Source organism: Mastacembelus armatus, chromosome 10 (genome assembly GCF_900324485.2).
Source record: "Mastacembelus armatus chromosome 10, fMasArm1.2, whole genome shotgun sequence".
NCBI lineage: Eukaryota > Metazoa > Chordata > Actinopteri > Synbranchiformes > Mastacembelidae > Mastacembelus > Mastacembelus armatus.
In genome coordinates this window covers 18867766-18883403 of record NC_046642.1, presented here as the reverse complement: position 1 = coordinate 18883403, position 15638 = coordinate 18867766, and the positions used below count along the sequence as shown (strand labels likewise).

At 38.2% G+C, this 15638-nt stretch overlaps 1 protein-coding gene across 5 annotated transcripts in view; it reads right to left on the bottom strand.

Moving 5' to 3' along the window:
• The window catches only part of mtus1a (microtubule associated tumor suppressor 1a), a 30366-nt gene that overhangs the window by 4674 nt on the left and 10054 nt on the right, over positions 1 to 15638 (bottom strand). For 3 of the 5 annotated variants that reach the window (XM_026330157.2, XM_026330156.2, XM_026330155.1), the window contains exons 4-12: positions 15282 to 15518; positions 13354 to 13458; positions 13046 to 13165; positions 8446 to 8663; positions 3450 to 3516; positions 1075 to 1289; positions 664 to 769; positions 353 to 426; positions 148 to 243 (exon numbers count right to left, since the gene is read on the bottom strand). In XM_026330157.2, coding sequence (XP_026185942.1) covers positions 148 to 243; positions 353 to 426; positions 664 to 769; positions 1075 to 1289; positions 3450 to 3516; positions 8446 to 8663; positions 13046 to 13165; positions 13354 to 13458; positions 15282 to 15518 — 1238 coding nt within the window. Of the gene's footprint in view, positions 1 to 147; positions 244 to 352; positions 427 to 663; positions 770 to 1074; positions 1290 to 3449; positions 3517 to 8445; positions 8664 to 13045; positions 13166 to 13353; positions 13459 to 15281; positions 15519 to 15638 lie in introns of those variants that run through there. The other 2 variants (XM_026330158.1, XR_003297144.2) reach the window with 2 other exon arrangements.

Below are 15638 nucleotides of genomic sequence, written 5' to 3'. Positions count from 1 at the left end.
ACCTAACAGAAAACTATGCTTCAAATCAACAGATTTATTGTTTTTGCTTCAGTTTCCAACTTTTTATGGGCAGGGGCAAACAGCACTGGGGTCATGAGATATTCCTAAAGGGGAGCCCTGCTCTAAGAAGCACACAGATGAGAATACCTGACTCTTCTCGGCCAGCTTTTTTCTCTTGTTCTCCTCTGCTGTTAGTTTCTCAATTAAAGCACTGTTCTCCACAGTAAGTTCTTGAATCTGTCCCTGTGGATGCACAGTGCAACAAAGTCATCAATTAAAGTTTCCCCACACTAGTTAATAGAAAAAGCTATTCTTGTTCCATTGAATGTAGAGGGGAAATGTGATGTTTTACAGATAGAGCAGCTTCTGCATCTTTCAGGGTTTTGTCCAAAGACTGCAGCTCCTGATTCTGGACTTTCCTGAGCTCTGAAAAGTTTCCAGGTATTGACAGAGATGTTTTGGAAAAATCAGACTGTACAACAGATGGTCATTGTTAATCACAATTTCATGTGATGCAATAAAAATAAATCATACATGTGTATACAGTACATACATTAGTTAATTCAGGCAGAATATAAAAAGTTGATATACTTACTTTGAGTTAGACTCAAAACAGAAAAAGTGTCTTCAGAGAACAGATTTTGTTCAGTACTGTTCACTCACCTTCCAGTGACATTTCATACTGCTGTTTAACCCATTGTAGCTGTTCTGCATGGCTGTTCTCTAGTTCCTGCTTAATCACTTCATGATTGGCTTTAAGCTGTCCCATCTTCAAAAACAGAACACAGGATACAAAGTACTTACCATAGTATTAAGCGTCACTCTGCACCTTTGCATTTGCTTAAGATATTCCACAGACATTTTCTCCTGAAGCTCAGGAAATGTGTTTAAATTCAAATAAAGATGGCATGACAAATTATTCCCAAATGTCACCCCATTAAACAAATGATGGTGTCAAAGTCTTCACACAAAACAGCTTTTATTTATTAATATAAACTTATGACAGACAACAGTAAAATCATGTGTAAATTCTGTAAATGTAAAATCAAACTGAAAAGTGGTGTAGGAACAAACCTGCTGTTGCATGAGAGCCTTGCACTTCTCAGCCTCCTCCTGGTAGCTGTTGTGAGCCTTCTCACATTCAACCTGGTAGAAGGCTTGCAGCCTCTGCTCCAGCTCAGCCAGTTCTTTCTGGTGCCGCTCCTGAAGTTTCTGCAGTGCATCTTCCAGAGCAACACGCAACTCCTCCTTCTCTTTCTCCAGACGCTCAGAAAAATGTACAGAACAAACTGGAAATAAACAGAAACATAGTATTTTATCTTATCTTGGTGAAAAAGTAACTACATTTGCATGATGTTCAATGACTGCGTGCAGATGTGCAGATTATAATATTCAATAAAAAGGGGCAGACAAAACACTTTATTAGTAACTGCCTTTGGAAGGAATCTGACATGTCCATTGAAGAAGCACTGTTTAGCAAAGTCCACCCTCATGTGATTGTGTGACACAAAATGTTCTCCAAAAAGGAATGGAAAAACTGACTTCCAAGGGGAGGTGCCTCTTGTATTTGCTTGTACCAACTACAATGCAGTTATCTGTGACCACATGAAGATTTCTAAACAAATCTTATCACTTTGATAATATTGTGAAATTGGCAACATGGGTAACAGTTACTAAATCATGCTCTCCTTTCCACAGTTGGCAATTTGCCATTTTTAAGTTTATGCAACTGGTGACTTTTTTGTAACTCAGTCTGACCATTTTTATCACACAGTTTTTATATTTGCTCTGAAGTGGGTGACTGTCTAACCTGTCTCCAGCTTAAGTGGCAGAGCACACTGTTGATGCCCTGCAGCTGGCAGAAACACTGAAGTCATATGTTACTCTATTATGCTACAACATTTGTATCATATTCATTAAGTGCTTTCACAAACCATCCGGGCACAGGGTACATATGTTTCCTAATACAAGTGATCTTACAGTTTGAGATTCCTTGATAAATCACAAACTTCAATTACAGTTACAAACAGTGATGAAAGGCTTTTTCAAAATCATAATTTACTTTGCACATATGAAAGTATATTGCACATAACCTTAACCCTTCCCAAGAGCCATGAGGGAAACATGTTGCATTTGAAATCTAATCACTGGTTCACAACCACAGCTGCTATCCAAACTAAGTTGGCCATGTTTGTCACGGCGAAACAGTTCAAATTTTGTTACCTACTCGTCACAGAGCATCACTGTTGCTGTCTGATGTAAATTAAGTCCCAGATTTTGCTTCCACACAGCTAAATGGTGAACTAAAAAGGACAGGAATAACACTGCACTGCATAAGCATGAGTATTCACCTAACACAGAATGGCACAGCCTAGTATTTCACAACCTTGTGTCATAAAGATCGAGTCATATGAGCCGTTCTAGTCCAAATCCACCCCACAAAAACACAGCTGCATTTTTGGCTCACTATCACCAGGATGATGGGATTTGGAAGTGTCACAATAATGCAAATCCTTCAACAGGTAGAGCCCTCTGAATTTTATATGTGAGGAGAACAGGGTGTGGTTGTATCATACTTGACCCATGGGCTGTGGCCCAAGTTTTGAATTTATTACTGCATGAGGAGTGAGCTCACTGGAATGCAAGTAGTGACACAGTCTGAGGAGGGAATAAACTATAGAAAAGTAGAAACTTATAAGAATGTCTTAGAACTTCTAAAGCCTTTTACCACACACAACACAAATAGTCAATCTCAGGTAGGTCTCCCTGTCCCTGAAGTAAAGAATGTAAAAGCACACAGGGTACTCGGCATATAAGGGCAGTCATGTGGCAGTTCCGAGTCTGTGAGGGGCAGAGAGTGGAGGAGCCACAGCCCTGCCTGAAGTAACAGAGATAAAAGTTGGCAACCATGGGCCTGTAGGCATGAGGTTTTTCTGTGTGACAGCAACTTGAGATGGACTTTGGCCATTGTCATTGTCCCTAAGCCATCATAAGGTCTGTGGTGGTATCATATTCCACCAGTGGGCACCCCTCCTGTATGGGGTCAAAGATCAGACACTCACTCCCCGGGGAATGGACTGCCACCACTCTACTACTCAGCAAAAATACAAACACACATGCCTTGTCAAACAGGTTGACATTTTCAGTAAAGGAAGTTAACAAGAGGACAACAAACCACAGGGAATATGTATTTGGTCTGTTAAAAGCAAATGAAAGAAAAATCTAATCATATTTAATTCATGACAATTTTGACAAAAATTTACCTATAATACCACAAACCACTTAAAAAGGCACCGCACTGATATTCCACTGCAATGACTATTTCATTAGAATTAAAAACTATTGACAACACAGAAAGATGTACTGAAAGCAGACCTTGTCTCATGAGTATGTATTGCTGATAACCACTGTAAACAGAGCTAGCGAGCAATCCAGGTGACCCAACTTACCCAGCTCTCCTTGAAGGTTGACAAGCTCCTGAGACAACTCCCTGCATTGCCTAGTGGCTTCATCATGCTGCAGGGAAAAATGTCAACAGTCATGCATCAAATTTCTGAGATGTTTGCTTTAGCAAAGAACCAAGCTTAAATCATCACAATATGGCATCATGATTTTGAAAGGATATCTGCAATATGAAAGAAAGCTCTGTCAGGACAACACCCTGATACATAACATGCAATTAATCCTGTTTGTCTACTAGGATATTGTGTTTGAATGGAAAATACAGACACTGAAGATACAGCAGTTGCCAACAAAGATCAATCACTAGCAGGGAGAAGAGTGGGGGAAACTTTGACATTCAAATCATGTTTTCAGTCTTATCACATTCTTCTATCAGCACGAGTCCTTCACTACTTCTTTTCCAGCACAGTATTGCAGTAAAGAGGAGGTGGCACTGTAGCTGCAGCACTCCTCTAGACATCAGACTGAAAACGATTATCTAAACACTGTTTACCTCAGGTTTTCTTACTAGGCTAATTAACATAAACAACCTGATACACTACACAGCATATCACACAGCCTGCATTATTCAATAAACATCAAGACAAAACAGCAAAGTAAGACAAGCCAAACATCACCTCACTGCTCAGTTTACATAGGAATATATTCCACCCTGTGCTTCCGTACCCCAGATCTGCATCTATTCCTCACTGCAGAGAAGAACAATGTAGAAGCCAGTTACCCTATCTGCAGTGCAGGCAGTACTAAGGCACGCTCTGCTGCCAGAACAGCCCATGATTAAGCCTCAGTCTGAGGCTTGGGTGCCAGAGTCCGTTACCCCCAAGTTATGGAGACCCAGGACAAGCAGTGGTCCAGGTGGACACACCACCACCAGACCTATGCGGCTGCTCTAGCTACATATGAGGCAGGACTGAAAAAGCCGCTACACTGACTGCATTACCGTATTCCACCTAACATGAAAAACAAGAAGGGGCAGTTCTACAGTGTGCATAAGAACAGCCTCCTCACCAGTCAAGGGGAGGTCACTTTAAAACAGAGCTAAACACAGCCAGAGGGGAGCAAACATAAATTGTGCAGAGCTGCCTGACATCAGGCTGATGGAACAGGACTTGTGCTGTGCAGTGATTGTCCCCAGGGATACATTACCACCATCCCCCACCACTCATGCAAACCAACAAATCATTCCCTTACCCCTTTGAACCATTACCTTACCATATGACTGCATGGGTACAATCTCTCCATTACAAGATAATATAATTCTGGATAGATCACATTTCCAGCTGCTGAGTGAGCAAGACTACGGAAAGTGTATATAACGAACTTTTTGACTTCCACAATCCTGCTTCCTTATCTGATAATTATTTCCCAGATGGTGTCAGAAGTAATGAAAGAGGAAATCTTAACTAGAAATAACTAAAAAAAAATATCTGAAACTGAACAGTAAAATGATATCAAAACTGGAATCACAATTCTGTTAAATGTGTTTTAGTACACCAGGACGTTTTGCTCCAAAAGATAAAAAAATTGTCATGTATAAAACCACAGTGTAATCTAAAAACACTTCAGATCTTTTTATTTGGATACGAATGCTTTTGCCACTTTAATTAGATGTCCAGTTTCTCAATTGACAACAACTCTAATGCACATCTAGCCTTGTCTAGAATAGATATGTCCCTAGTGTATGTAATGATGATGCCATGTCAGGTCTAGAATAACACTTGATGGTAGTCTAAGATCAATGACTAATTACCTCAGATAAGGTTCCAATTTCCTGGAACTATTGGGAATTATTATACCAGTAGAGCAAATTACAGAACTTTTTTTGGTTATTTGCAGTGTTTGTATACTGAAATGGAACTTGTGCCACAGAGACGGTATGGCAAACAGGTCCAGTGTTTACATGCTCCATTCAAACAGATAAATAGTGCTCAGTCTTCACTCAGTGTTTGGCTTTTGTACCATATCAAGTCAAGCTGGCACATACCCACACTATGATGGAAAAATCCAGCTGCTTATTTTTGGTCTTATGAACAGCTACCAGTTTATATTGTGCAATACAAGCACACAGATAAGCCCTTTAATTCACTTCATACACAAATCTATAAATTTTCTGTATTAGTATGAAATACAACCTGTCTCAGATACTGAAGTTATTAATGTTTATTAGAATCAGATGTTCCAGTGGATGGGTGGGAAAAAAGCAAAACATGCTGTTAAAGTTAAGTCATTAAGGCTGACATAGATGCTTTTCCATAGAAGAACAAACATGCTGTGTCTTACTGGTTGATGTAATTGATTTCACAACTCTGAGCCAGAGGAATATGAGTCACATCAGTGACAAAAGATCACACACTACGCTATAAATAGCAGCTGTCACATTACATGGGCCAGTATAAGACAGATTTAAATAACATTTTGCTCCAACTTTTTTTAAAAACATTTACAGCTTTCAATTTTCTCTGCAGTGTCCTCAAAAATGTTATTGGCTTCCAATGCCTGGAATGTGAAATCAAGTTACAACAAGCAAAAACGTTCCCAAGGTGGCTCCTAATTATTATTATTATTAGGAGTGACTAATTTATTATTAAATTATTACACTTGGTAAATTTATCTCTAGTATCAGGCTACGTACCACAGGCCTTTAAGACTACAGTAATCAAACCCTTACTCAAAAAGCCTAGTCTTGATCCAGGAGTCTTGGCTAATTATAGACCAATATCCAACCTACCATTTATTTCTAAAATCCTTGAAGAAGCTGTTGCTAAGCAGCTATCAGACCACTTACACAGGAATGAACTATTTGAAGATTTTCAATCAGGATTTAGAGCACATCATAGTACAGAAACAGCACTATTAAAAGTCACCAATGATCTTCTCTTAGCCTCAGATAATGGACTCGTTTCTATACTTGTCCTGCATTTGACACTATTGACCACAACATCTTATTACAGAGACTGGAGCATGTGACTGGTATCAGAGGAACAGCATTAAAATGGTTCCAATCTTGTTTATTGGACAGATTCCAGTTTGTTCATGTCCATGATGAACGTTCCACGCGCACAAAAGTTAGTTATGGAGTTCCACAAGGCTCTGACCGATTCTGTTCACCTTGTACATGCTTCCTTTAGGCAATGTTATTAGGCAGCACTCTATTAATTACCACTGCCATGCAGATGATACTCAGCTGTATCTATGAAACTTGATAACACAAACCAGTATTAGCTAGACTTGAAGCATGTCTAACTGACATAAAGGCCTGGATGACCAGTAACTTTCTACTTTTAAATTCAGAGAAAACAGAAGTTATTGTATTTGGGCCTATAAACCTCAGAAATAACTTTTCTAAAATTATAGCTACTTTAGATGGCATAGCCCTGGCTTCCAGCACTACTGTGAAAAACCTTGGAGTTATTTTTGACCAGGACATGTCCTTTAACTCACACATAAAACTAATCTCTAGTACTGCCTTCTTTCACTTGTGCAACATTGCCAAAATTAGGAACATCCTGTCTCAAAATGATACAGAAAAACTAGTCCATGCATTTGTTACCTCAAGGCTAGATTACTGTAACTCATTACTATCTAGATGTCTCCATAAAAAGCCTCCAGTTAATCCAGAATGCTGCAGCCAGAGTCCTGACAGGAACTAGCAAGAGAGATCATATTTCTCCTATATTAGCTTCTCTTCATTGGCTCCCTGTAAAATACAGAATAGAATTTAAAATCCTTCTTCTCACATACAAATCCCTTCATGATCAAGCTCCTTCATACCTTAAAGACCTCATAGTACCATATTATCCCAATAGACCACTTCGCTCTCAGAGTGCAGGTCTACTTGTGGTTCCCTGAGTTTCCAAAAGCAGAATGGGAGGCAGAGCCTTTAGCTATCAAGCTCCTCTCCTGTGGAACCAGCTCCCAGCCTGGGTTCAGGAGGCAGACACTCTCTGTGCTTTTAAAAGGCTAAACTTAAAACCTTCCTTTTTGACAAAGCATATAGTTAGGGCTGGCTTCAGGCAACCCTGAACCATCCCTTAGTTATGCTGCTATAGGCCTAGACTGTCCAAGGACCATCGGTGCACTGAGCTCCCCTATCCTAACCCTTTGGACCAACGAACTCTCACAACAGAGGCTATCCAGCTGTCACAAGAGATCTGTGTAGTGTAAAACTCATGCGTAAGGCAAGAGTAAAGGAAATAGCAACAATAGCTACTGTAAATGATGTCTGACTGGAGTTTGGTGGAGGTTAGCTGATAGGATAAGCCTGTTTGTCTTTCACTGTGGGAAGAAAAATAATCCTCTGGGGCATTCAGTTCTGAGAAGCCAATCACATGGCACTACTGTTAAAACAAAAATAGCAAGTTTAAACATTTACTTAAATTCAAAAATGCTCAATGACACACTCGTCTATGTCAATAACCAGCCAAGTCTATAAAACGTGTAACTTGTCTAAAACACTGGACATAACATTCCAGAAAACATCCAATTGAACACAAGATTTGACTGCTGAAAACCACAGCAATAATTAATTAATTCAGTTGCTCAGTCATAAAGAGGGTTGTTGTGTTGGACAACCCTCAAGTATATCTGCATGAGGCCTCATATGCTTAGAAACACTTTGGATGTTGTTGCTATATATAAATGCCTTTTCCCTTATATTAATGCACAGGATTTTAAGTTGCAAGTTATAATCCAAGCTAGGCATTTAAAGATAAAGCCACAATTTTTGCAGGTTTAGAGATCAAGAGGTAATATTTTAAAAAGTCAATGTGATGTGAAAATGTGATCTATCCAATGTCAATCCGTTTGTTAAACCAAAGACTAAATACTTAGTATAAAATTATCAAAGCAAGAGTCTTGTATAATGCAAAGATATTAAATATTTCCAATTTTATATTTTCATTAGTGTAATGATTATAAAATGGTTATAAAACAGATTTTTTTAAAATGTCCAAAAAAAAAAAAAAAAAAATGCAGTTTTCTTACCTCACCCAAAGTCTGCTGCAAGACTATGGTGATTGCCTCAAATCTGCAGTTGCTGTCTGCTAGGAGTCCTTTGAGTTGCCGGATGCTGTGGTCCTTCCTCTCAACATCAGCAACACTTGTTGGTATCACATCAGGTGATCCATTATTCTGTTTTGGTTGGGTTCTTCGCTGCAGAGAGTGTTGCTGCCGGGAACTGGCCTTGGGTTTGCTTTTATCCACTGTGGAAGAACATGTTAGGTGTGACAACGTTGATCATCATACCCCCCTCCATAACCACTGCAGCTTGTCTGAAAGCAGCACAATCCAGTCAAAGCTCCAGAATTGTTCTGTCCAATCATCAATTGACACTGGACATCTGCGATAAAGTTTCTCTAGTGGCAGTCTGTCTATGAAGAGACTGTATTTAGTGCAACGTAATGCAAAAAGAGTGAGGATAGCCTCAAATACCAGCTTTAACGGAACAGACTGTTGCACCAGCAGGCATATTACTTCATAAAGACTAAACAAAAAAAAAAAACAAACTAATGATACAGTTGCCAGTATATTCGTAACAGTAAAAGCTATGATAAACCTAAAGCTATTTAAATCAAACCTTGACTTTTTATCATGTTTTGAAGTTTCTCTGAACTTCAAAACTTGACTTATTCAGACTGGCTTTTGGTTCATAGCATCACCCTGCCATTTTTTGGTGTATTTTATATTCTTTTTTTTTAATTATTATAGATACCCTATATTTTTTAATGTTGTAAAGCACTTTGGCCAACCTGGGTTGTTGTGAGGTGCTATATAAATAAAGATTGATTGGAGTACATTCTGGTTAAATTTAAATGCTCTACGCAGGGAACCATCTGAGAATGGATAGAGAGATAGATGAATAGATACTTTATTCATCCCCCAGCTCTTATATTAACTTTTACATAGAAATTTCACTATGAAATATAAAATTTGAAATATAATTAACAGATAACATAACATAAATAGCATAATTAATATACCATATTACCATAATGTGAATACCCCAGAATAACAGCCGTTTATAACTATGGGATATAGACATCTGTCAGAGGAAAACAGTGGTAGATCTACCCGGATGCCTTTCAAAATAAAACCTCTAGAGTTTCTATAGATAGTGAAAAGAATGTATTCAACAGTACAAATGTAAGTGCCACGTTCATTTATTGCAGACACTAATGCCTGATCTGCTGAGCAAACAGCTCTCTACACACTGGCCTGATTGGGGCAACATAATGGGTGGGTGAGAATAGCAACACTCCTGGCTGCACAGGCCAACAAAGGGACCATTGTTGTGAAGGGCAATATGCTCAAGGGAGTAATACAACCACTTTATGTAAAAACAGGGCCATACAATGGCTGATTAATTAAATCTGACTAACTGCAGACTAACTTAAATCCAAACAGTATTATATCTGTATGCACATTTATCCTGTAAACCAGTTCCTCAGTATCTTTTGGCTGTCACAGCTAAAATAAACTGTTTAGCATAAAAGACAGGCACAGCCTTTAAGACAAACAAAATATTATTTAGAAAATTTAATTGCAACAGACTACGCCAACTACACAATTTTAATATGTAAAATATGCATAGTGAAATGTCAAAATAGAAATTCTTCTAATCCAACCAGTAAGCTGTATAGCTCAGTTATGAAATGCTATGGTGCTTTACCAAATCTAAGAGGCTTTATTTAAACTATGATGCCCTCTGCTGGTTGTGCACAAAGCAGACTTGTGTTGTATAACAACCAACATGAACACGTAAGCTCTTGGCACTGCTGAGCATTACATGGTCCAAATAGGAAATTTCTCTATGGTGGTGTAACTAAAATATAATCAAGCAGTACTATGTATTTCATCTTCCTGTAATGTAATGTAGTTTTTACCATTACCCTTTTGAATACCTGCAGTAGACATGAAACATGATGGCACTTGGAACTTAACCATACAAAAAGGAACAGTTTTTTTCTGATCAGGTGTGGAAATTATGCACAAAATTTTCTACTGAATTCTGAATAACCCAAGCTCTTAAATAATTCAAAACTAAAATGTGGTCAGATTTAAGACCAATAGGATCTGAGATGGTGGCAATGAATCAGAGACTCAAATAGAAAACAGAGTGGAATGGCACTTTAGTTTGTCTTTTAGATTACAGGAGAGAATCTTCACCCAGACATGAATTGCTTCTGACAACTGGCCAGTCTAATTCCAATATGGACTTCAAAGAGAAAACACATATTCATAACACATACATAAGGCTACCTACAGTCTAGTCAAAGTGTGTATTATCCCTAGCATAACCACTGCATATTTTAAAAGCATTTTTAGCTGTGTCTTTTGAATCAGATAAATTCACAAATTAGCATTTCCTAAAACTACTGACTTTAAATAGGCAAACAGGCTGTCTCCCCAGTTTGACTGCTGTTTTGTGGGAAAAGAGGACTACCTGCAGCTTTTAGCTGTGTTCATCACAGACTTGATGACACATGTTGCAGTCTTTACTTTAGATTTAGTCACAGGTTCAAAAGAATGACTTCACACAAATGTCACTACGCACACACTCAAAATCAAATACTGAGTGATTTAATGACTCCATAAGCGTGCCTCTGCTGCTAGAAGTCATGCCAATGCACAAATCACACTGGACAATGAAACCCTTCACAATTAGTGTTTGGTTGTTACAACAATAAATCCCAGATTAGCATTTACTAGACACTGATCTTATATTAATGAAAAATAAACTGATGCCTAGGGCCCCATATAAATAATTTGTAATATAATAGTGACACCTTAAGAGGACTACTTTTTTGTTTAGAACTAGATTAATAATGGTTTGCTTGTTTAAATAATTAAAAGATAATCCACATTTCATTACTCTTTAAGGCTGTAAAACCCATTTGCCATGTTTGGTCATAACCAGGAAAGGAATGCTTTAATATGGGAACCACAGGAGTTTACTTTATTCCCACACTCCTGCCCAACAAAGTAATTTAGAAAGATGGTCTTTAAAAAAAAAAAAAAAAAAAAAAAAAAAAAAAAGCCATCCTGAAATTTACTAGAATAGTAACAGAATAGGAGAAAACTTTTTTTTTTCATATCAAATGGTTTCTGATCTTAACATTCATATCCTAAAATACTATCCTAAAGTGCCCCTGCCCAGGGTCATATTTTTGTGACCAAGATAGGTAAATGAAAGATGAACTGTCTGCTCGGCTGACTAGTAAACAGCCATACTAATAATAGATTTCAGCAACAACTTACAGCGCATGCCTGTACATTACAGGCAAACATGATGGTTTGGCTTAAATATTATCGTAGAGAGAACCAAAACTCAACATAATAACAGAAATATTTAGACAAAGGACAGACCTGCTTGGAAAACCACATTGCTCTTCCTGCATCCTGACAGTAGCTGAATGTTTTGGAGTAAATCCTTGGCTGTCAGACGCACGTGGATCTTTGACAGAGAGCTCTTCAGAGACCATAACATCTCTCAAACCTACCACGAGGCCACTGTTATTAGTTAAGAAATACTTTAAAAATGTATCCAATCACCAGAGCATGATGCACCATGCCATGGTGCACCTCAGTGTCTGCCTTAGGTGAGAGCAGCACTGATGTTGCTCTGGCAAAATAAAAACAACTAAATCAATAAAAACCAGTGCGAAGATTTACTCCACTGAAAGAGACTGGTAAAATGTAAAAGCACTCAGTTCAGCATAGCAGATCTCCCAATTCAAAGTCAAATTCCTGGCTGTGAAGACTAGAATACACAGACAGGAGTAAAGACCAGTGGTTTGTGGCAGAGCCTGATTGATGCGATGGGAGTAAAAAAAAAAACAAAAAAAAAAAAACCCTTAATCCTCTTGGTAAAGCCAGACTTCAGTATTCACCAAACACATGAAGCTCAATGTAGCGCAAAGCAGCATCTCTAAACTTGTTGATGGTGGTACTGTAACAGAGCCAGGATGCTAGGCAGAGAGCAGACATAGGTGGGAGGAGCAAATCTCATAACTGCAGCCAATGGAAATTCAATCTAGGACCACTTTTCTTCTCATTTACTCCTTCACAGGTCACCAGTAGTGGGATAGCAAGAGATGACAGTCTAATGAGCTCAACTAAAAAACAGCTTAGCTGGCTCTGTGAAAATGTGTAGTTCCAACCAGACTGTAAAGACAGTTGAAAATCAGAAGTGGCCAAAAATATGCATCAGTGTGTGTGAGAACAACAGAAAGCAACACAGGCCATGTGAATCTTTTGTGATGATGTTTATGGAAAACAAAAGGTGAATGTTCTGGCAAAACAAACGTGCATAAAACTGTGTTGTGGCACAACAACTGTGCATTGTGTCCATATTCCGGTCTATATTACCACAGGTGACAGCTGATTTACTAAACAGAACAATTTTTTTTAAATCTTAGAAGAAAGGTATTTACACAAGTCATAAGGATACAATTTCAGAAAAACTTATAAATGTTGAGCATATTTACACGAAACACTTTCAGTTCTAACTGTATGCAGCATTTTGCCAATGTTTAGCCCTGCAAAAAAAAAAAAAAAAAAAAAAAAAAAAAAAAAAAAAACTTACCAGGTCCACATGAAGTTAAATGAAGTAGTTTTGTAGAACCATCCCTTTTCAGAGGACTCACTGTAGAATTTGAATCTTGTTTGTTGACGGAAGCAGATGGCTTACATGCTGAGGTCAAAACTGTTAAAACAGAAGACTTAGAGCTGGAGTGAATCTGATGCATAATGTAGCAGGAATACATGCAAAAGATAAATACTAAACTGCTCATCAACGTAAAGATTTGATAAAAGACGCAAAACTCACTGTAGTCTCACTCATTTACTCTACAAATAGGAATAAATAAAGGAAGACTGCTAATTTGACCTTACCTGGAGTGCTGAGTGCCTGAGTGCTCTTTCCAGAGGTTGAGATGAGCTTTGTTCTATGTACAACTGACCTGAATGGGGTTGGTTTACGTGCAGCTCCATCTGAACCTGTCAGACAAGTAAAGAAGTGCTAACCAAACTATGCAAATATGGTATGACATTTTAATGTTTTTGTAACAGTAATGGGCAGCAAATTCACTGGGAATGTGTGTACTAGAGTTGAGGAGAACCAGTTTCCTTGACAACCATGGACCCCAATTTTGGAAAAGAGGTCCTCTCAGGCAATCAAATCAGAGACCTAAATGTTTAAAGGTGCTGGAAGGAAAAGATCCTGCTGCTCAACAGTGCTTATTCTCTTTATACAATACACCAATGACATATCACAATGTTCTCATCATAACCCATCAGGAATACAGAGTGATTCAGTTCATTCAAATGAACTCTTCATGATAGACGTAGAAGTAATTCAGAGGGGGATTTACCCTAGGGAACATTTACACTGAAGTCCAACAACCTACTTAAATCTGCATAAGACTGAACATCCCATTTCTAAAAACTACAGTGCCTATAAGAACAATTCACCTATTATATAAAATCAATTATGGTCAATATAATTTGACTTTTTTGACAAAAACAAAAAAAAATCTTCAATATCAAAGTGAAAAAAGATTTCTAGTAATGTCAAACAAAAATATGGAAAATTAAATAAGTGACTGCAAATATTCACCCCCTTTAAAATGACTGACCTAATTCAACACAGGTCCAGCCAATTGGTGCTAGTAGTGCCAAATAACGAAATTAGGATCACCTGAGCGCAGTGAACGTGCCTCAAGTGATTGTAGTATAAAGACACCTATATCTGGAAGGTCCAGTCAGTGGTTAATCATTATACCTGGCTACCATTACATCATAAAGACAGAGGAACACTCCAAGAAACTCAGAAAAGGTTATTGAAAAGTATAAGTCGGGGGATGGACACAAAATAATTCAAGGCACTGAACATCCTTCACAGTTCAGTTAAATCCATCAAGAAATGGAAAGAATATGGCACATGCCTAAATCTAAATAGATAAGGCCGTAGTGACCATACAAAAAGGAGACTAATGAGAGAGGCCACCAAGACACCTAAGAGTACTCTGAAGGGGTTACAAGCTTCAGCAGATGAGATGGGAGAGACTGCATACAACAACTGTTGCATGGGTTCTTCACCAGTCAAAGCTTTATGAGAGAGTGGCAAAGAGAAAGCCATTGTTAAGACTCATTAAATCCTGACTAGAGTTTGCCAAAAGGCATGTGGGAGACTCCATGGTCAAGTAGAAGAAAGCTGCTTGGTCTGATTAGACCAAAATGGTGGCTTTTGGCCATCAGACAAGATGCTTTTTTTTTGCAGACACCAAACACTGCAAATCACAAACACACCATCCTTCTGCTTCTTGGCAGCCGGACATGGAAGGCTTGTAAAGGTAGAGGGTAAAATAAATGCAGAAAAATAGAGGAAAATCCTGGAGTATAATCTTATTAATTTGCGACTGGACTTGATAAGGGCTGTTCTTGCCCGATTCCCACACAACCTGACCGAACTTGAGCAGTTTTGCAAGGAAGAATGGAGTTAAATTGCTGTATCCAGATGTGCAAGCCTGAGAGACCTATCCACATATATTCAGTGCTGTGAATGCATCCAAAGGTGCATCTACTAAATACTGACTTGAAGGGACTGGGTATTTATGCAATCACTTATTTCACATTATATATTTTTTATTTAATTGAAATTAGAAACCTATTTTTACTTTGACATTAAAAAGTTTTATTTTTAATTAAAAAAAAAAATAAAATTTTTTACAGACCAAGATTTATTTATAAAAATCAAAAGGGTAAAACATCCGAGTGAATACTTTTACTGGCACTGTATGTAAATCTTTTTTTAGACTCACCCTGTGTACTCCCAGCATCTTCACCCAGTACACTGTGAACTGGTGTTACTGCACTGTTCACAGTGCAGGTCCTGGTTAGTCGTGGGGTCTTGCGTGGTAGTCTAGACGCTGGAGTAGGGGGATCCCCCATAAAAGTCGGACGGGTAGGAGTTGGGAACTCATTCAGCTGGGGTTTAATATTTGCTCTTGAGATATTTCCAACGGTTGCCTCTCCTGTTACCTTTACTCTCTGACTGCCTGGGATGTAATGCAGCACAAATAGAAGTGTGAACTTATTTATTAAAAACACCTTAACCCCAATATAGAAGCCATTTTATGATGCAATATAAGTGCATCATATGAAAAATATTAGATATT